This window comes from Rhinopithecus roxellana, chromosome 14 (genome assembly GCF_007565055.1).
Source record: "Rhinopithecus roxellana isolate Shanxi Qingling chromosome 14, ASM756505v1, whole genome shotgun sequence".
NCBI classification, from domain to species: domain Eukaryota; kingdom Metazoa; phylum Chordata; class Mammalia; order Primates; family Cercopithecidae; genus Rhinopithecus; species Rhinopithecus roxellana.
Genome location: NC_044562.1, coordinates 37,355,654 through 37,378,198, shown reverse-complemented (window position 1 = coordinate 37,378,198; position 22,545 = coordinate 37,355,654). Strand labels below are relative to the sequence as shown.

At 36.2% G+C, this 22,545-nt stretch overlaps 1 protein-coding gene across 1 annotated transcript in view; it reads left to right on the top strand.

The window, feature by feature from the left end:
* CCDC150 (coiled-coil domain containing 150) overlaps window positions 1–22,545 on the top strand; it is a 100,841-nt gene that overhangs the window by 17,257 nt on the left and 61,039 nt on the right. Inside the window, exons 3-12 of the mRNA XM_010381609.2 lie at window positions 1,873–2,093; window positions 2,198–2,376; window positions 3,986–4,054; window positions 11,052–11,168; window positions 12,194–12,323; window positions 15,274–15,317; window positions 17,794–17,886; window positions 19,680–19,787; window positions 21,606–21,730; window positions 22,021–22,198. Coding sequence (XP_010379911.1) covers window positions 1,873–2,093; window positions 2,198–2,376; window positions 3,986–4,054; window positions 11,052–11,168; window positions 12,194–12,323; window positions 15,274–15,317; window positions 17,794–17,886; window positions 19,680–19,787; window positions 21,606–21,730; window positions 22,021–22,198 — 1,264 coding nt within the window. The remainder of the gene's footprint in view (window positions 1–1,872; window positions 2,094–2,197; window positions 2,377–3,985; window positions 4,055–11,051; window positions 11,169–12,193; window positions 12,324–15,273; window positions 15,318–17,793; window positions 17,887–19,679; window positions 19,788–21,605; window positions 21,731–22,020; window positions 22,199–22,545) is intronic.

Here is a 22,545-nt window from a genome sequence, read left to right as displayed (position 1 = left end):
TTGGAACATATTTTCCTATTCTTTTTTTTTTTTTTTTTTAACTTTCTGTGTTGGTTTCTGTACATTGAGTAAGACAGTAACCTCTCCCAGTCTTGTCAAACTGGCCCTCATGTAGGAGATCTTACCAATTCATAGAGCCAGAAATTATAATGTGTCTCTCAAATCTCTGTGTTTGTACAATCTGATATCTCTGTTTTTGGTGGCCCCAGAAGATTAAGATGTGCCGAGTCTTGTTAGTACCATGAGAGCAGTAAGACAGAAGCCACGCTCTCTAGATGCAGCTGAAAATGTTAGGGTGTTAGATGCATGTTCCAGTTCCTTCTATCCTCAGGGTGAAGCTGAGAGCAGGTATTTATCCCTTATTGCACTAAAGCAGGCATTATCTATCTGCACTAAGGCAGGCATTTATCTCTCTCTACTCTAAGCCAGGGAGAAGCTCTGTGGCAAATACCTATACTACTGTCATTCAGACTACATCCTCTGAGGGTACGGCACTGGGAGTGGGCCCGTTGTATGTCTACCTTTTTGTTTTCTGTGGTCTAGAGAGACTTGAAAATGCACAGCCAAATCAGCTTCCAGAACTGGGTGGCTAAGGAGGTAGTCCTTGTATGAGAGCTGTAGGAGTTATGTCACTTGATGAGTGGACAAACTACTTTTAGGAAGCTTCTGTAGACTTGGAGTTATTGCTAGGGCAAGCTAGGGGAGAAGTCTTGGCAAGTACCAAGCTCTCATTTAGGCTGCCAGAGGTGTATTGTTTGCCTGCCCCGTTAATTCCCTGATGCAAGTTAGTTAGAAGCCAGACCATCAAGTATTCACTGGGAGAATGTATAGAGAAATCCTTATTAGTGAAAACCAGAACTGTGTGTTTCAGCCCTTTCTCCGCACTGCTTCCAAGAAGTGTGGTCCCTGGAACTGCTTGCACTCCTGTTTAAAACCACCTCTTAGTATTGTGATTTGGGAAGATTCTCATATGAGACTCTCGTATTCCTAATCCTTTCTGTCCCTAGAGCTACGAGGTTTAAAATGCAGTCCCTCAAGTAGAAGTTATAAAAGTTAGGGCGCTTGATGCATGGAAAAAGTTTTTCCAGGAGGAATTGGTAGACTGTAGTTATTGATGGAGTGAGCCAGGGGAATAGGCTTGGGGGCTGCCAAACTCCCCTTTAGGCTGCCAGAGGTTATGTTTGTCAGCCCAGTTAATTCCCTGATGCAGGCTTGTATGAAACTCAACTGGTAACAGCAGCAGTTGACAGAGTACATTGGCAAACCCCTTCCAGGCAGAAACTGGGAGCTTTGAGTTGTAGGCCCTTCTCTATCCTGATCCTGGGGGATGAAGCCTCTGTAAGTGCCTACACACCCATGTGTAATCACCTCTGTGTTCTGTGGTCTGGGGAGACTCGGGTATGCCTAATCACTTCTGCTCCTAGAGGCAGGTGAATTCAGAGCCACACTGTGGGGAATCTTAGAGTTAGGGTGCTAAATATGAGGTCCAAACGCTTCTCTCCTCAGGGAGAGAATACGTGTTGGGGATACCTTCTTAATTGGATGGCACAGTTCCTGGGGTGAGGTTTGGACCTGAGTGTGCGTCAGCTTTTCCTACCTAGTCAATGTGGATATTTTCTCAGTTACCAGATACAGAAGAGTCTCTCAACTTGTTTCTGACTTTCCCTCAGAGGGAATTGATCTGTGTCAATTAATCACTTCTCGGAGGGAATTGATTAGCATGTCCCTGCGTGGAGGGAGAGTCAGAAGCCCACCATGTTCGTGGGCTCCAATTATTATTCTTATTGGAAATGTTACATTGACTCAGTTTTGGGCATTACCGTAGTAGAAATTGCATTGCATAATATTGTTATTTTGGGATCTTTGTCCCAGAGGCTATTTGGAGGCTCCAAACTGTTTAGAAGACCTGGACAGCCAGAAAGTCATTAGTCCTATCCAAAATGAAGCAATTTGTGCAGGAAAAACAGATATTTTATGGAAGAACTGTGAGTTTCTGGTAAATCGAATGTGCCGTCTTGAAAGCCTCATTCAGTCCTTGAAGATGAACATCTTCCGGCTGCAAACTGAAAAGGATTTGAATCCTCAGAAAACAGGTATAGAGATAAGAATCATCAGAAATGTGGTCCTGTGTAGGTGCTTGATTTACTTTACTGACCTTCTTTCTGCTGCTTGATGCCCCTCTTGTGCTGTCTGGTAGCTTTTCTGAAAGATCGACTGAATACAGTACAGGAAGAGCATTCTAAGGACCTGAAGCTGTTGCATCTTGAAGTTGTGAATTTGCGCCAGCAACTGAGAGCTGTACAAGAGGAAGAAGACAAGGCACAAGATGAGGTGCAAAGATTGACTGCCACTCTGGAGATTGCCTCGCAAACAAAGGTTTGAGTCTAAGAGTTCTGAAGTGTAAACACACTGTTAGGTGTTAGCTGGAGGAGGCAACAGACCTATGACACTGACTTTTAAAAATAGGTGATGTCGATACGAGGATTCTTGGCATTTGACATTTGGCATGTTGATTTGAGGATTCTTGGCCTATTAGATTTGCACTGTACAACTCTTACCCCATACAAGTGATGGTGTGGGTCCAGAGGTATGAGATAGAGCCTGTGCTCTTCAGGAACTCATATGCTAGTTGGGAGAACAAGCCACAGCATGAAAAATTCAAAAGGGAAAAATAAGTATAGAAAGTGTTACAGAACAGTATAGTATAGGACAAAAAGTGAATATTGCCAAGTAAGGGCTTTGTGTTCAGACATGTTTGAGAGGGTGAGGATGCCCTATCTGGAATAGATTAGGCAGGCTTCAGGGAAGGCATAGGACCTTTAGAAGCAAAGTGTAGGGGTGAGGACATTTCAAGGAGCACACGCAGAGGCAGCAAAGAATAAGGACTACTTGGAAAAGAAACTAACAATGTTGTTCTCCCTTCATGGGCTAGGCAATGTAATAGATATTCCACGTGTTATTTTGTGTAATCTTTGCAAAATCTTGTGAATAGGATATTATTGTCCCCATTTTTTTAACAATGATAGTACTGGGTCCCTGGGATAAATCACTTGTCCAAGATCACACATGCCTGTTATCTTCTTGTTACCCAGGTTTGAACCTGGATCTTTCTACTGGGTACAGCTAGGAGAAATATATAAACTAGCCTTACAAGAGTGAGGATTTGTTTGTGGGAAATAAGTTGGATATTAGCTAGCAATGACATTATACAGCATCTGAAAATCACGAATAATTAGTAGTTGGGGTTGATCCTATGGGGAGTGATTAAGATTTTTGATATGGAAGTGACATAATGAAAACAGGAAAACAAATTTAGCAATATAGAGGGAGAGAAACTGGAGGCAGGGAAACCAATTAGGAATCCATAGCATTATTTGAGGCATGAGCCAAATTAGGTCTGAGCTAGGGTTGTGGCATTTTGAAAGGAAAGAGGAATGTTCTGTAAAAAAAAAAAAAAGATATGCTAGAATATGGTACTGGGAAGGACTGAAGGCAGTAAATAAAGAAGGCAAAGATGGTTCTGAGGTTTTACATCTGAGATTGTGGTGCCATTTATCTTAATAGAGAATAAGTAGGGAAAGCTGTGTTTTTCATCCTCAGCTTGTAAGCACGAATAATATTTGAAGCTGGAAAAAATAGAGTTCTTTAAAAAATTAAGAATATATCCTGTAAGTAAAATGTCTGTCAATTGCCAGATTGACCTCTAATTATTGAATTATATGTAGGAGGTGGGTGCAAGTAATCACTGTTTATGATATAAAAGAGGAAATTATAGAAATCATGTATCAAAGTAATAAAATAGCTTTCCTGTTAAATAACTCATGGTAATAATTACTTCAGACTTATAACAAAGACTATTTATAACCATATTAAAAATAGCATTTATAGGTTGCCAGAAAAAAACCTGATTTGATCTGATATACCGATAGACAATTTCTTCCTGTCATTTCAGATTATTTAGAATCTTTTCTCCTTCTGCTTTTAGAAGAATGCAGCCATTGTTGAAGAGGAACTGAAGACCACAAAACGTAAAATGAACCTTAAAATTCAAGAGGTAAGACAAAAAGATGGAGGGTGGAGGAGGTGTTGGAATTGCAGAGGGGAAATCAAGGAAGCAGAAAGAGAGAATGAAAAGAAACCTTTGAAGAAGAAAATATGTGACTATGTAGTAGGAAGACTTTAAAAATATGCCACATTGAATTCAAGTGGAAGTGCCTGCCCTTACATGACATTAAGACTTCCTTTTACCTCAATACTGGCATGAAACTAGAAATAAAAAATAAATGCTTTGTGAGCCAGGAAGGAATAGTTACCACTTGTGGCTGCCCATATACTATAATTAAGTGGACACTTTCATGCAAAGGCCTTTTAAAGTTGTATTTAAAATAAAAAACTATTAATAAGTCTGTTCATCTAATTTTACCTTAAACTTTCATTTCAGCTTGTTTTTTAGTAGATAGCAGATTGGGAAATATGAAGTAGGTGGCTGCTAAAAGCTGTTGGACTAAAAATTTGCAGCTGAAAACAGTGGAAGAATCTGTAGAATTGCTAACTCAATATACTCTGGCAGTGGCCTGAAACCTCAATATTCCCTGACATAATAGTATTAATAATTGATGTTCAAATCAAATGGGTCAAATTATATTTAAAAGATTCTGTTAATACAAAATAGAGAAGTAGACATACTTTTTAGGAAAATTCTTATGCAAAACTATTTTTAAGGTTATAAATTTTAGTGCTTAGGTGGTAAGCATAGGTATTTGGAAAATTGCATTATATTAAGTACTTTATTTGCCAGTAATTACTGATAAAAGCTTGATTGTTCATAGTTAGAATGTATTGAGTTTATTTTTAAGATATTTTAATAGACTATTTTTAGGGCAGTTTTAGGTTCACAGAAAAATTATGCAGAAAACACAGAGTCCTGTATACCCCACTCACCACTCCCGCAGTTTCACTGTTATTAACATCTTGCTTTAGTATGGTACTTTTGTAACATTTGATGAGCCAATATTGAGCCATCATTTAGTGAAATATGTTAAGATTCACTATTCATCATGCTGTAAAGTTCTATGGGTTTGACAAATGCATAACGCCATGTATTTATCATTATAGGATCACACAGAATAGTTGCACTGCCCTGAAAATGCCCTGTGCTTCACCTACCCATCCCTCCTCATGTCTTCCCCTGAGCCCCTGACAACCACTGATCTTTTTTTTTTTTTTTTTTTTTTTTTTTTTTTTTTTTTTTTTTTTTTTTTTTTTGAGACAGAGTCTGGCTCTGTTGCCCAGGCTGGAGTGCAGTGGCTGGATCTCAGCTCACTGCAAGCTCCGCCTCCCGGGTTTATGCCATTCTCCTGCCTCAGCCTCCCGAGTAGCTGGGACTACAGGCGCCTGCCACCTTGCCCGGCTAGTTTTTTGTATTTTTTAGTAGAGACGGGGTTTCACCGTGTTAGCCAGGATGGTCTCGATCTCCTGACCTCATGATCCGCCCGTCTCGGCCTCCCAAAGTGCTGGGATTACAGGCTTGAGCCACTGTGCCCGGCCAACCACTGATCTTTTTATCGTCTCTCTAGTTCTGTTATTATTGGAATCATACAGTATGTATGTAGTCTTTTTGTACTGGCTTGTTTTATAGCATATGGGCTTAAAGTTCCTTCATGTTTTTTCATGGTTCAGTAACTCATTTCTTTATATAGCTGAACAATATTCTATTGTATGTACTGCAATTTGTTTATCCATTCACCTATTGAAGGACATATTGGTTGCTTCCAGTTTTTGGCAATTATGAATAAAGCTGCTATAAACATTGTGTGCAGGTTCTTACATAGACATAAGTTTCCCACTCATTTGGGCAAATATAATACCCAGGAATGCAATTGCTGGATCATCTGGTAAGCCTATGTTTAGCTTTGTATGAAGCTGCTAACCTGTCTTACAAAATGACTGTATCGTTTGCATGCCCATCAGCAAGGAATAAGGGTTATGGTTGCTGCACATCCTCACCAGAATTTGGTCTTGTCAGTGTTTTGAATTTTTGCCATTCCAGTGGGCGTGTAGTGGTATCTTGTTTTGATTTTCAATCCCTAATGATATAATGACATTGAGAATCATCTCATGTGTTTATTTGCCATCTGTATATCTCCTTTGGTGAGTTATCTGTTAGACTCCTACCCCATTTTGTAACTGGGTTATTTCTTATTGTTGTGTTTTAAGAGTTCTTTGTATATTTTGGATACCAGTCCTTTATCAAAGTTGTGTTATGCAGTTATTTTCCCCTACTCTGTAGCTTATCTTTTTATGCTCTTAGCTGTCTTTCACAGAGCAGGAACTTTTAATTTTAACGAAGTCCAGTATATCAATTTTTTTCTTTCATGGATCGTAATTTTAGAATTGTATCTAAAAAGTCTACAAACCCAAGTCGCTAAGATTTTCTCTTGTGTCATCTTCTAAGAGATTTTATAGGTTTTCGTTTTACATTTAGGTCTTTGATCTATTTTGAGCTAATTTTTATGAAAGGTATGAGATCTGTATCTAGATGAATTTCTTCTTGGCATGTGGATGTCCAGTGTTTCCAGCACCATTTGTTGAAAAGACAATCCTTTGTCCTTTGGATTGCCATTTAACATTATTTTTTACTGGGGAAATCTTATTCTTAATTCTTGGTTCTATGGTAAAGTTTTGAATTTTGATTAAGCTCTGTCAAAGACTTGCAAAAGTGCTATGATAGTCAAACATGGGCATTCTGAGGGTATGTGAAAAAAAGAAAGGGTGTATTAGTTTGCTGGGCTGCCATGACAGAGTCCTAAAGACTTGGTGGTATAAACAGAAATTTATTTGTTGAAGTTCTGGAGGCTTGAAGTCCAAGATCATGTTGTTAGCAAATTTGGTTTCTCCTGGCCTTTCTCCTTGGCTTGCAGGTGTCCACCTTCTAACTGGGTCCTCACATGCTTTTCTATTTGTGTGTAGCCATCCCTGGTGTCTCTGTGTGCCCAAATCTCTTCTAATCAGGATATAGTCAGATTGCATTAGGGTACACCCCAATGGCTTCATTTTAATTTAATCACCTGTTGAAAGGCCCTGTCTCCAAAGAGAGTCTCATTGTGAGGTAGCAGATGTTCGGCTTCAACATAGGAATTTTGGAGGACATAATTCAGCCTATGACAGAGGGTTATCTGCAGATAGAAGTGTGGTATTTATCTTCCTAAGACATATGAAATATATATAAAATAGATACAAAATCTGGATGTTATAAACATTAAATGGATTAACTGATTGCCCTTAATGGTACTTCAGAAACAAATACTTCAGTAGTAAAGGATTCTTTTTGTAATGTGCTTTTGTACAGCACATTATAGGTATATCATGTATAAAAGAGGAAAATGTCTCTTTTTAAAAGTGGCCGTTCTTTAAAAAGTGGCTAGCTGAATGCTTTCAAGCCTACGTAATGGGGGTCACTAAAACAGAATTTAAAAGAGTGAAATATTTAATTATGAGTGAACTAGAGGTTGAATCACATTTGACAGTGATGCAACTAAAATTTAAACGAGATGATTTCCTGGGTAAGTATTTTGAAACTTTCAAGGAATACATTATATTTTGGACAAATTGTAGTACATAATTTAATACAAAGTTTAGAAAAGTATATTAAGCTGCTATATTTGAGAAAGTAATTATAATCTGATACTAAAATCTGAAAAAATATAACCACAAATAAAATGGCTCATTCTTACATAAGATTGTAATATTTAACTTATCATTGGATAAGTAAGCAATTTCTAAGCTTAAAAAGAACGAAATTATAAAAAGTCAATAGATTTGACCACATAAGAATACTTCTACATATAAAAAGCAAAACTAATAAAGCAGTAGTCCCTAATCTTTTTGGCGCTAGGGACCAGTTTCTTGGAAGACAGTTTTTCCATGGGGTTGGGGCAGTTGAGGGGAATGGTTTTGGGATGAAACCGTTCCACCTCAAATCATCAGGCATTAGTTAGATTCTCATCAGAAGCGCGCAACCTAGATCCCTTGCATGCACCATTCACAATAAGGTTCACAGTCCTATGAGAATCTCATGCTGCCACTGATCTGACTGGAGGTGGAGCCCAGGCAGTAGGGCTGGTTCACCCACTGCCCACCTCCTGCTGTGTGGCCTGGTTCCTAACAAGCCATGGAGCAGTGCCAGTCTGTGGCCCCAGGGGTTGGGGACCCTTATAATAAGGTATTATAACACAAATAGGCAACGTGTTAATAGTTTTCCCTTTTAAAGAGTTTAACAGCCTGGGCAACATGGCAAAACCCCGTTTCTACAAAAAAACAAACAAACAAACAAAAACAGCACAATGGTGTACACCTGTGGTCCCAGATACTTAGGAGGCTGAGGTGGGAGGATCACTTGAGCCTGGGAGGTCGAGGCTGCAGTGATCATGCCACTGCAGCCTGGGCCACAGAGTGAGATCCCATCTCCAAAACCCACCACCCCAAAACTTAAAACTGCCAGGTACAGTGACTCATACCTGTAAGCTCAGCACTTTAGGAGACTGAGGCAGGAGGATTGCTTGAGCCCAGGGGTGAGACCAGCCTTGGTAACAAAATGAGACCCTGGCTCAACAACAAATTTTTTGAATTAGCTGGGCATGGTGGCACACTCCTTTAGTACCAGGTATTCAGGAGGCTGAGGTGGGAGGTTCACTTGAGCCTGGGGAGGTCAAGACTTCAGTGAGCCATGGTTGCACCATTGCACTCATCCTGGCTGACACAGTGAGACCCAATCTCAAAAACAAAAACAAAAACAAAAAAAGTAAAATTGTCTTAAAATGCCCGAAAAACAATGGACAAAGGATAAGTATGACAGTTTATTACATAAATATATAAAGAGCTGATAACTATATTAGAAGATATTTAATCTCACAATAACCAAAGAAATCCAAAATTATTAAGATGTTAGTTTTCATTTATTAGATCAGAAGAGATTTAAGAAAATTTTAATACATAGTACTGATGAGATTTATTCAAATACTATTGATAAGGTAATAATTGGAAAATTATGAAGGTAATAATGGGAAAAAATGATTCTTATAGGAATTTATCCTTAGGAAATAATCAGAAATGTAAGGAAAGACCTGCTCACAAGTATATTCAGGAGAGCAGCATTTACAATAGTGAAAAATCGGAAAAACCTACATGTCAAATATCAAGGACATGATTAAAAACGTTATAGAGCATTTCCAAAATGAGCAATCTTGTAACAGTTTTATCCCAAGACATTTTTTACCTTTTAACTTTTAAAAAACATTCTAAAAATTATAAAATATGTTATCCATAGAGGAAAAAATGTGTACAATTTAGAAAACAGGTATAGTGTACTCTTAATGTCATCTACACTGGAGTTTTAAAATAGAATTTCTTTCAGTTTCACATCACTTCTTAAAAGGAATAGCATTCTCTGCAATTCCCATTTCAATTGGAAAGGATCTCTTTACCTAATAATAAAAGAGACTCTTAACCTTCTTTATGTTTTATGTGATTCTTTTTATAGTCATTTATTGACAAAAATAAGGTCAGTGTGCCTCCAAAATAGGGAAGAAAACAAAAAGTGTGTTTTTCTACTCTCACATACCTCACAGCAGAACACTTCTGGCACCCAACAACACACCAAGAAATTCTGTTCTTCAGTGGACATCAGTTGAGTGTCCTGTAATTCAATTCAGTCCTTACACTATCTACCCTGAAGACAGGTGAGGACTCAGTCTCACAAGATTGCCCCCCACTTTAGACGCCAGTTGCAAGCCCCAAGTTGTCCTTCTGGCTGACTTGCAAAAAATCGGTGTTCCCATGATGCCCCTCAACAAGTTTAAATAATTTGCTAGAACAGCTCAGAGAATTCAAACACTTGACTTACATTTGCCCATTTGTTATAGAGGACATTACAAAGGATACAGCTGAGCAGCCAGATGGAAGAGATGCACAGGGCAAGGCATGTGGGAAGGGGCACAGGCCCTTTCTGGGGCTCACCACCTTCCAGGCACCTCCATGTGTTTAGCTGTCCAGAAGCACTCTGAACCCAGTTCTTTTGAATTTTTATGGAGGCCTCATTACATAGGCATGATTGATTAAATCACTGGCCATTGACGATCAACTTACCTTCCAGCCCTTCTCCCCTCATTAGAGGTTGAGAGGAGGGGCTAGAAGTCCCAGTCCTCTAATCATGCTTTGATCTTTCTGGGGACCAGCCCCCATCCACAGCTACCTATCTTCCCTCACCCCCAGCCAATCAGTCATTAGCACACAAAAGACGCTCTTCTGAGGTGATTCCAAGTTTTTTATGAGCTATGTGCCAGGAACTAGGGTCAGAGATGAAATAATATATTTCTTATTATATCACAATATCACAGTACCCAAATTATTGGAGTGTTGGTTTGGTCTGCTACTTAATGGTTACTTCATTATTTGTTTAGACCTCTAAATTCCAAAATTGAATGAAAACAGTTTCAGTAATGTTTATAATACTGCAAGATAAAAAATATATAGATAAATCAAAATACGGGAAAATAAGAGTTGAAAAATAAAGTCAGAAAATATAGAAATACAAAAAATACACAGTAAGGTAAGATACTAGTGTTTTTCAAACTTTTTTTGACAATCCATTGTTGAACATGTATTTTACACTACAACACACGTACATATACACAAACATTTCACAAAGCAGCACTTACCCTTACTACTTGCTATGCACTCTGATATTTTCTTTCTACTCTTTTAGTTTTTCCTTTTTCTGAGTGCTGCTTTCAATTTACTAATGGATTTTGACCTCCATTTTAGAAAACAGACCTAAATTATAGGAGGATGAGTGCAATACGTTTGATCTACATTCCTTAGGAGGTAATCCTAGGCCTTCTAGGGAGAAACAAAAGCATGCTTCTGAGTAGTCATAAATGAATTAAGACTGGGGGTGAGATGGCATGTCTGATAAACTTCTCAGGTAACTTTGATCTTTGTTAAACTAGTATGATGTTAAATTGGTCTTGCCTAACTGTAATGTTGCTTTATAGCTAAGGAGACAACTGGCTCAGGAGAAGTACCTTAGGGAATCTTTAGAGAAATCAGCATCAGCCATGCTCCTCAAAATACAAGAAATGGGATCAGCAGTGGAGGTAGAACGAAAACAGGTAGAAAGATTTCTTCTCCTTATGTATGTTTGGGAAGTGAAACCAAACAAAAACTGGTATTTTACCTATACACTTAAAATTTTACTAATTTCCTCTAGATTTGTTAAAATATTTACTTTTTGTTAGCAATATGTTAACAATCTTACTACAGTTTTTTTTTTTTTTAAGTTAGTGCAAACTAAGACCCTAATGTCATTATTCAAAACTCTTAATTTATGAATCAGAGAGCTAAGGACCAGAAAAGTTAATTTACCTCAGGCTTTATAGAGGTGAACTCTTGGCTCCTAAAAGAAAGATAAAGTATTTTTCCATTATACCATACAATCTCTGTTATAGACATTGATTTTGGAAGGCATTGCCCTGGTCTCATGCTGTGTATGTCTGCCATGGATAGAAAATAAAGACTAATGCGATCTAACACTGGAAGCAAAGAATATCAATAAGTAAAACAATTAGGACTCTATTTACGCTGCTGTTTTCAGTTATCATTATTTTAACATATTTTGGCCTTCATATTTATTTGAAGTACCTACAAATAATTTAGAATACTTTAACTGAGTCAATTCATAGTTTCATTTTTAATATAATTGGATGACATAATCTTTATTATTTTAACGAATGGAAAAAGTTTCCCTTCATAACTGAATTATAACAAGGATTCTACTTTAGGAATTTGCAAATGATCCTTTGTTGCCATAACTTGCAATGCCAATATGGTAGCCATTAGCCACATATGGCTGTTTAAATAAAATAAAATATTTATTTCTTCATGCACTAGCCACATTCAGGTGCTCCATAGCCACTTGTGGCTAGTGGATTGTTGCACTGGAAAGTGCGCAGAAGGTTCTATTGGATGGCACTGCTCCAAGACCACATTCTGTTGAGATTTTAGCTATAACATAGACTAACTTCTCGTTGCTTCTCAGTGACATTAAGATTGGAATGTTGCCTTATGCATGTGCTATAAGGCAACTTATTAGAAATCTTTATCTTATAGAAAAGGAGTTTTTCTTATACAATTTCAGGTGCACATTTTGCAGCAAAACTGCATTGCTCTACATGATTCTATACAGAGCACTCAAGAACTACTGGCCCAGGAACAACAACAAAAAGAAGAGTTGGAGACTGCTACTTCACAGCTCAAATCTGATCTAAGTATGAAAATAGATGCTAGAAATCACCTTCTTGTTAGTTTTTTGAGATTTCATGGAAAAACTCTTAAGATCCCAAATTCTTGAAGTGGCCCGTGTTATTGGTATTTCCCACAGTGCTGTATGGAAAACATTGGGGATTTCCCTTCTACCTGTAGTACTGAGACAGAGAAGGAATGTTGTTAATAGTATATTTGACTCTCTTAATTGTAAACTATTCCTTATTTGTTTTTTTCCAGCTTGTTTGTGGACCTGGGAATATTTGGTTTCTAGACATCTGGCTTGAATATTGGGCAAAAAAGTAAAACAATAGATTGAATATTGGATAATAAAATATTAATAAGGAAGTAAGGCCCCAAATCCTTGATAACTTAGGGATTCTGTCAGTTCATCATGTCAGATTCTCCATTCTTCATGTTATCAATCTATTTTGATTAACTTATATTTGTAGAGATGGATAGTTGTACCTTAAAGAGAGCTTAGATTAATCTCTTTTTATAGATGAGTCCTCAAAGATGACAGAGCTGGGAAATGAAAGAGCCTGGACTTGATCTGAAGGTGTTTGGTCATGTTCTAACCCATCAGCCTTTTATCATATTACTGTTGCTAGTACTTCATTATAAAGCAGTTTCCAGATAGTCTCAATGACAGAGGTCATTGAGATACAAGGACAGTGCTTCATGTGATTAATACATCATGGTTTACATCGAACTTTCACATAAATTATTTCATTCAATACTCAAAGCTGTCTTTCCAGACTTACAAAAGGAAAAAATGGCAAAGTAAGACCTAGAACTGGATCATCTAACTCCAAGCTAGTGTACTCTCCAGTTCACCTTCTGTACTCTGTGGCTGTAATGGGGGCAGAGAATACCAAAAAGGAAATGGAAATTATAAAAAATATAGAGCAAGAGTAATCTATTCAATGTTTTGACTTACTGCTTTTAGCAGAAAATATTCCCTTTTCTTATAGTAGTGAATTACTGTGTGAAGTTCTCACTGACAATGCCCCTGGATAATTTTCTGTCTTCCTGTAATTGTGTGCCTACAAAAATATATGTACATTTTATGGTGCTGCCACATTATCTCATTTGAGCACTGCAACAACCTGTCAGAAAGATAAGAAAATACACACATTCTATAGAAGATGTAAAAGGGGGCTGGGCCCGGTGGCTCACGCCTGTAATCCCAGCACTTGGGGAGGCCAAGGCAGGTGGATCATGAGGTCAGGAGATTGAGAGCATTCTGGCTAACACAGTGAAACCCCATCTCTACTAAAAATACAAAAAATTAGCCAAGTGTGGTGGCACGCACCCGTAGTCCCAGATATTCAGGAGGCTGCCAACTACTTGGGAGGCCGAGGTTGCAGTGAGCCGAGATCATGCCATTGCACTCCAGCCTGGGCGACAGAGCAAGACTCCATTTAAAAAAAAAAAAAGAAGATACAAAAGGATCTACACTGACTGTACCCAAAGACCCACAGCAAGTAGAATTAGAATAGCTGGGCCTAAAACAGTTATCTATTAGTTGGCCCTCTGAATTTTTATGTTACTTTCTTGTTGGATTAATGCTTTATTTTTGAATTTTATAAAGAATTTGTGCAACACTATTAAAAAACCAAGATTAAAACAACAATTCAAACTGACATGAGGAAAAGGAAGCCCGTCTGAATGCCAACTAGGTGCATAATACTGAATTATAGACTTGACATATATGCAATTTTATTACTTTAAGGTACAAGTAGTTATTCAAGCTACATTAATAAAAGGAATGCCTTTAAATATTTGCTTCAATGAATTTAAACATGTAATTAAGTTTATTAACAATAAGCAGATTATATACAGATTTATAGTACTTACCATGAATAAATTGTTCTTCCAAGTAAGATAAACACTCCCCTTTCATTCTTACTTTGATTAGTAGAATTTTCCCAAGGTCATATAGTTCATCTTTTTTCTCCTTCATGTATTTTAAGTTTGAGTTTATTCTGTTGAATTGTGGATTCATATGTTCAAAAAGTATAGTTTTTCTAAGGTATATCCTATATAAAATGTCCCTTTTCATATGTTTTATAATTTCTGGCTTTAGAATATTTAAGTGAAACAAGACTGATAGATCACTATGAATTTTTCTGTGAAGGCAAAACATTACTCTCAGATAAGTTTACGCTTTTTGGCTGCTAGTATATAATGCCAAACTGTTCCACAAGTTTTAGTCTTTGGTTTTCTTTTCATTTGTGCATGCTCTGAGTGGTTTCAGATCTGTTTTTCCATACAAAATCATCCTCCTGAGTTCTAGACCAGTATCTGACTGACAACTAAATATCTACATTTGGATGCCTTGCAGATATATCAAAACACATAGAATACTTAAGTGTTTCACTCATTCTGTCCCCAAAACCTGCTCCGTGGTCTGTATTCCCTATTTAGCTGAAGAGTCCACTGTTCACCCTGCTGCCCAAGATGTTCTCCTTGTCTCATCTGTTGATTTTACCCCACCAGTAAGCCACCAAGTCCAGAAGTGCTCTCTGTTTACTGTTTCACACATCTGTTTTTCCACTGTGTCTCTGTTGTCATGACCAGTAAGAGTCAGTCCTCATTATCATTACTTTATTGAATTGTCATTTACTCATGTGTCAGTTACTTTAACAGCTACTAAATTCATCTCCTTGCCTTTATTGTACCTCTGTTAGAGTGATCTCTCTAACAGAATCTTTTGATCATGCCCCTCCTCAGCTTAAAATCCTTCAGAGACCTCATTTACCATTGCAAATGACTGTGGACTAGTTTCTTGATAATTCCATAACAGTTTCTAGTCTATAAAAATATGATAGAAATAGTTGGGTTCTCCTTATCTCTACAAAAAATAGACATAAAATATTTAAAGCTTCTCACTATGTGATTTCAATGTAGCAAGTTACTATTATCATAGTTGTGTGTAATTTTTGTTTTTAGCTTCTAGAGATGACCTCATTTCCAAGTTGGTTGAAGAAAATAAGGTGAGTTGTGAAGTTGTGGAGTACAGAGGTGGTCTTTCCTCTCTTCGCTAAGTCCTGTTTCTTCCATGTTGGCTTACAGTGCTTCTTATTCTCATAAAAGTTTTATAAAAAAAAGTTTCATGTAAATGAGTAGTATATTTAGGATAATAGTGTTAGGAACTAAGAAATCATTTCATGAAGGTTATTAGAGTTTGAAAAATGTCAGTTGGCAAAAATAATAAGATTTATTTGTGTTTTTTGCCTATTGCAAGCTAATTGTTTAAAATAAACTTAATGTAAAAAATATAACTACTCTTTGGTGTTGGTGGTTGCACAACAGTGTGGATGTGTTTAATGACACTATACACTTAACAGTGGTTCAAATGATAAATTTTGTCTTATGTATATATTGCCATAATTTTTAAAATTAAAAACATAATGACTTTATGTCTTACTACATTTCTAAGTCTCTTGATGTGTTGATTCTATTTCTTTTGGATGCTGTCTCGTCCTGTGTTATATGATGTTTATTTTTCTTGAGATGCTTCTTCTGGGAAAATAGAAAGGTGTTTCTTCCTCTGTAGGAAGAAGATTTATATTTTGTCTTTCCCCATTCTACTAAGTACGTTTTAGGGAAAGTCCCACCTACAATGCACCTCTGTTATCACTTCTCTCATCTCAAAGAAAACTAGCTTTTTTTTTTTTTTCTATAACCACAGAACAAAGGTGTTTTCTTCTGTTCCACCCTCAGGTCCTCATTTTTGAAAATATCTTCACTTATAACTTTAAAAGATCCTTGAATGTCTTCCTTTGAAGTCATAAGATCTTACTGCTAATAGGAAAAAATGTGTATGTATAATAATATAACAAATATTTAATCTTAGGGAGTAGAACTTTGATATAAAGATACTAGATATATTTAGGTTATGGTTTTAGGCAAATTCTTTCTAACTGGAATCTCAATATAAGAATAGGTTTAATAAACAGTTTTTAAAAAATAGGCTTTATTTTTAAGAGCAGCTTTAAGTTCACAACAAAATTGAACAGAAGGTAAAGAGATTTCCCGTATACTCTGTACCCCTATTCATGCATAGGCTTCCTCATTAGCCATTTGATGGATATCCATTTAAAAAATTGATGTACCATTTTACATCCCCCACCAGAGTGGTACATTATTACAGTTGATGAACCTATATTGACACATTGTCACCCAGAGTCCATAGTTTACATTAGGGTTCCCTCTTGGTGTTGTGCATTCTATGGATTTAAACAAATGTATAATGACATATATCTACCATTATAGTAGATATATTTTATATTATAGTATCATACAGAGTAGTTTCATTGCTCTAAAAATCTTCTGTGCTTTGCTTACTCATCCCTCCCTCCCCTTCTAATCCCTGGCAACCACTGATCTTTTTACTGTCTTTGTAGATTTGCCTTTTCCAGAATGCCATATAGTTGGAATCATACAGTCTATAGCCTTTCAGTCTATAGCCTTTCAGACTGGTTTCTTTCACTTAGTAATAAGTATTTATGTTTCCTCCATGTCTTTTCATGGCTTGATAGCACATTTTTCTTTTCTCTTTTTTTTTTTTTTTTTTTGAGACGGAGTCTCACTCACTCGAGCTGGAGTGCATTGGCGCTATCAGATCACTGCAACCTCTACCTCCTGGGTTCAAACAATTCTCGTGTCTCAGCCTTGCGAGTAGTTGGGATTACAAGCGCCCTCTACCACGCCTGGCTAATTTTTGTATTTTTTAGTAGAGATGGGGTTTCATCATGTTAGCCAGCTGGTCTCAAACTCCTGACCTCAGGTGATCTGCCTGCCTCAGCCTCCCAAAGTGTTGGGATTACAGGGATGAGCCATAGTGCCTGGCTAAAAGCTCATTTATTTTTAGTGCTGAATAATATTCCTTTGTCTGGATATACCACAATTAATCCATTGACTTACTCATGGATATCTTGATTGCTCCAAGCTTTGGCAGTTATGATTAAAGCTGCTATAAGTATCTGTGTGCGGGTTTTGTGTGGGCATAGGTATTCAGCTCCAAATGGATAAATCTCAAGGAGCATGATTACTGGATCATATGGTAAGATATGTTTAGTTTTGTAGGAAATCACCAAACTGTCTTTCAAAGTAGCTGTACCATTTTACATTCCCGCCAGCAATGAATGAGAGTCCCTGTTGCTCCACATCCTTGACAACAGTCGGTGTTGTCAGTGTTCTAGATTTTGGCCATTGTTTTAGGTGTGTAGTGGTATCTCATTATTGTTTTAAATAAACAGTTTTGATAAATAGTTCTGAAATAAAGAGAAGTTTAGGAGTTGAAGATACCAAGATTTTTATACATTCTTTATAAGACATTTATAAAGTTCCAGTGTATGTCATTGGAACTTGAACTGGTACAGGCTGAAATATAAAACGGTTATTTTTATAGGGGTGCACACAATATCTCTTATATGTGAAAAAGAGAGTAATTTTTTTTTCTTATAGAACCTGCAGATATCTTTCAATAAGGAACATGAAGAAAGTGCATATTTGAGGTCCAAAATAACGTCTCTTCATGAAGCATCAGAAAAAGCACAAGTAAATGAACATGATTTTGCTAATTTTTAGATGTTATTTAATTTTGTTCAGTTAAATAACCAAGAAACAAAATTAGTCTTGATTATATAAATTCATACCATCTCCATCACTCAACTTTTCATTTCCATAAGATTTATTTCATCTTTGAAACATTATCAAATTAACTACATTTCTCATTTCACTCTCCAAATTCCTACGATATATAAGTATACAAGATGTACTGCTAAAATTATATACTAGCTTACACTTTGCCTTTGCTTGCTTGCTAATTTGATCATTAAATATATGTATTTACCCTTCCAAAGTGAACTTCTGAATAGTTCCATGGCAAGGGCTATGTCTTATGCTTTCTTTGTATCTTCTATAGTAAATAATTGTACAGTAGGAGCCTAACAAATGCTTGCTGGATTTTGAAGTTAGATGTAATCATTTCAGGGATGATGATTCCCAAATTTAGGTGATGTTTTATATATATGTGCATCTGCAACAAGAAGAGTCACCAGATATGCAGCCAAATTGGAGTTACTTACCACAGAGCCTAAAGAATTGTTTATCATTTAAAATACCTTTTCTCTTGGTACAATTTGATTGTCTCAATATTAGGATCATAGTGTTGCTGGGCTCTCTGTATAATAAAAATAATAAAGAAAATGCAAAGCGGATGTGTTTTTAATATAATAACTTCAACTACTATTACTCTTCATATACTAATAGTAGTTAACATTTTTACTGAGCCCATTCCACATTCCAGGCACAATTCCAGGCACCTTATATTAGTAACAAATAGTAATCCTACCAATAACCCTATGAAATGAAAACTATTATTCACATTTTAAAGATAAGGAAGCTGATGTACAGAGAAGTTCAGGAACATAGATAATAGGTGGCAGAGTTGGAATTTGAATTCAGGTAACCTGGCTCCAAAGAAAATTAGCTATTTCTTTTCAAAGAGCATGGGTTCTCTGTTTCATCCCCGGGTATTCCTTGATGAATAGTTTGTACATCTGCATCTGGTGTGACTTTACGCCCCTGAATGTGTTTCTAACTACTGTACTGCCCATACCACTTGTGATGTTTGCCAGATAATCTTTTATTTATCTTTTACTCCATTTTATTTCTTGTATTTTTTTCCTAGTGCTCCTTCAAAGTTACTTGTTCTTGAAGAACTTGCTTAAAACATAAGATCTTTGCCAAATCTACCTTGCAAAAATAACTGATAAATGAGATAAATGTTTTTCTCAATAATACAAATTTCAAATTATGAAAAGAGAATTATTAACTACCTGCATATATGATAGATCTGTGTAGCTCAAAAGATTTTTGTTTTATTTTGAAAGATTAATCTCATGATGGTAAAATCATCTATATTTTGCTTTTATGAATATTGTCAGCTAGTGGCGAAGGAGCTTAGGTATTTTGTGTTACTAGCTAAATAATTCTGAATGCTCATGGATTTCTGTAATATTGGCTAGGTACTGACATTGTAAATTCCGTTTTGCAGGTGTCTTGCTCTAATGAACCAGTGTTCAAAGTTGTGAAGAATAGATCAGTAAAATGCCATATGCTTCAGTTGCTCTATCAAATCAACAAATCTCTTAATTTAGAATTATTTAGGGTATCGACTTTTAATATTTGAAAGTATTTTTTAAACTAATGACACGTGAATTGAGGATAGGTTAAATAGATTAGGTTCACATATACAGTGAGATACTATGTAATCATTAAAAATAATACTTAAGTAAAAATAATTCTTTATTGGAGAGACCAATGACTTGCTGTGTGTGTTTTCTTAGGTTTTGAATGACCAATTGACTAAAAAGTGTTCAGAGCTGAGCTGCATGCTTCAGACTGTTACTATGGAAAAAGCCAGACTCATTGCTGACCATCAGGCCATTCTGCAGGTATTCATTTAATGCTGGTGAATGTGTTAAATTTAATGGAGTTCACCAGGTGGCAGAAAGCCGACCTCGTTGATAGATCAGGAAATGTTTATGGGCAACTGGAGGAATAAAATATTTTAACAATAAATTTAAAAAATTGACTGAATTATCTTATTTCTATTAGTGCTTTTCAATTTTCATCAGAGGGGTGATTTGGCCTTACACTCAGGGCTTTTCATGATTTCTTCTCAAATATCATCGCTTGAGGAAAAATAATTATTTGTCCCATTATTTATAGAATCATGGAGAACACGTATAACTAACCCTAAAGTACTTAACCTTTTCCTCAAACACCTTACAATTTCTCATTTTGCTTATGCCATTTTCTCTGCTGAGAATGCTTTTTACTTCATCTTCAATATCTGAAATTCTCTTTATTGAGTTACTTTCTTCAGGGAGCTTGATCATCCCAACAAGAAGGGATAAGTTTTCCCTTTCAACTTCTATTCCTGGAAAATTAACAGACTACCATAGAAATAGATCACTTTCTCTTTTTGTAAGCATACTTACTATATATACTAAGCATTGTGCTAAGGATTTTACACATATTACCTCCTTTAATTGTAGCAGCCATTATGTAAAGAGTATTCATTACTCTTATTTTACAGATAAGAAAATGAGGGTTAGAGAAGTTCACTTGCCCAAATTCACCTAACTAACAAGAAGTAGAGTTGCCTTTTAACCTCAGGTGACTCCAGAGTCAATGTATGTAATCATTATGTTATGCTGCATCCGTATTCTGCATTCTCTAGTAGTAATTTATGTGCTGGTTCATTTCCTGGATTACACTGTGAGCTCCCTAGAGGCAAGAACATTGCCTTATATATCTTTATTTCTCATAGTGCTAAGCCTGCTTTGCATGTAACATATACTCAATAAATATTTAGTTGTTAACTCTGTGCAAGTATAATGCTATATCTAGATAGGATTATAGTGGTGAACAAGACAAAATTCCTATTTTCATGAACTTATAATTCAGTGGACTGAATATATAATGAAATACTTATTACAAATATTTCAAAATTTTGGAATATAGCACAATTGGGATCCCATTTTACCAGTGTGAAGACTTGTTTTGCAATCAAATGTTAAAATAGAAGTCTTTTAAAAAGAATTTATAAAACTAATTATTAATATGTACTGTATTTGCAAAAATTTTATGGATTATGTGTAGGGGTATATGGTACATAAAAATGTCATGTTTTGATAATCCCAAAATGGTGAGCCAAAGAAAATAAATTATGTAAAACAGTTATAGTGCTTCTGCTGTAACATTATCTGAGTGCAATTTAAGATAGTCTCAAAAGAATTCACAGCAAACTGTTAAACATGATAATCCTTAGAATGTGGGATTATTTGGAGGGAAAGTGTAGATAGAGAGGAAGGGATCTTTTCATTTTATATACATTTATATTGTTTTATTTTTAAAAATGAAGTACCATGTTGAAATTTTAAAATACCAAAAATACTCGTAACATAATTTTCTATCTTTAAAAATATGTTGGTATTAGGAGTTTTATAATTTTTCAGCAGGCTGGGTAAATAATGCATCTTGACTATTGGCTAGTAGAGCTATAAAATGGTAGAATTGTAGTCAACTCAGAGGAGGACAAAGAGAAACTGGGCATTAAAATAAATTGTTTTAAAAAGAGGTTTTATTTATGTAAATATAACTTGTTTTTTTAAGTTAGTTCAGTGTTTTTGATCAGTTACTCCAAATGACACCCTATCAAAAGACTTCCTGGAGTTTCAACTTCTACTATTGCTCTTAACACTCAGGTAGAGCAGAAAATGATGACGCAGACATTTCAAGAACAAAACTTATTGCTGGATGCAGCCCATGCCAGTATCACAAATGAACTGCAGACTGTTCAGAATGAGAAAACCCAACTCCAAGCACATCTGTAAGTAAATTATGGGCAACTTCTTATACATCTTTTGTTCTTACATTTGTGTTTCTTATCATGTGTCTGTCTGTCTCAGTCTCATCTTCAATGAAAACATTTGATTGTGCATTTTTTGGACCAGCCACAGAGATAAAATAAAGACTCTGCCCTTAAGAAACTAGTTTTGTTAGAACATTTTAGTAACTACTCTCAGTCAGGAAATATGTTCTATAAGAACATGTAATTGCTCTTTCTGTTAAATTAGAACTCTCATTTAGCTTTCATATGTTCTTGTTCTCTTCCTGCAGGGATCATTTAATCCTTGAGCATAACCAGTGTATCCAGAAAGCACAGGATGCTGAAAAGAGAACAGCTGTGCAAAAAGAGTTGCTAGAATCAACTATTGCAAGATTGCGAGGTGAATTGGAAGCATCAATGCAAGAGAAGAAGTCTCTGCTAGAGGAGAAAGAAAGATTTCAGAGGGAGGTAGGTAGAACCAAATTTACATTATCTTCTCTTTGTGGTGTGATGATGTTTTAAAATTGTATTCTAAATGCAAAAGACAAGAAAAGAAATAAAACCCAGATGCAGTTTGTCTGAGTTGCCCAATGAAGAATCTTTAGGTGGCTAACCTATGCCTTTTAGCCTGTGAAGTAGTCTGTGCCAAATAGAACAGTATATTCTTATCCAGCATTAGTGAATGTTAATTAGTAACTCACACATCCTCATGTTAGTTAAGGGGTCAGATTTTAAAAATTGATTTCCCCTGAAGGAGTGGGACAGTGAAGGTTAAAGGGGAACAGCCCTGTCTTCCTACTTAGGAAGGAACCAGC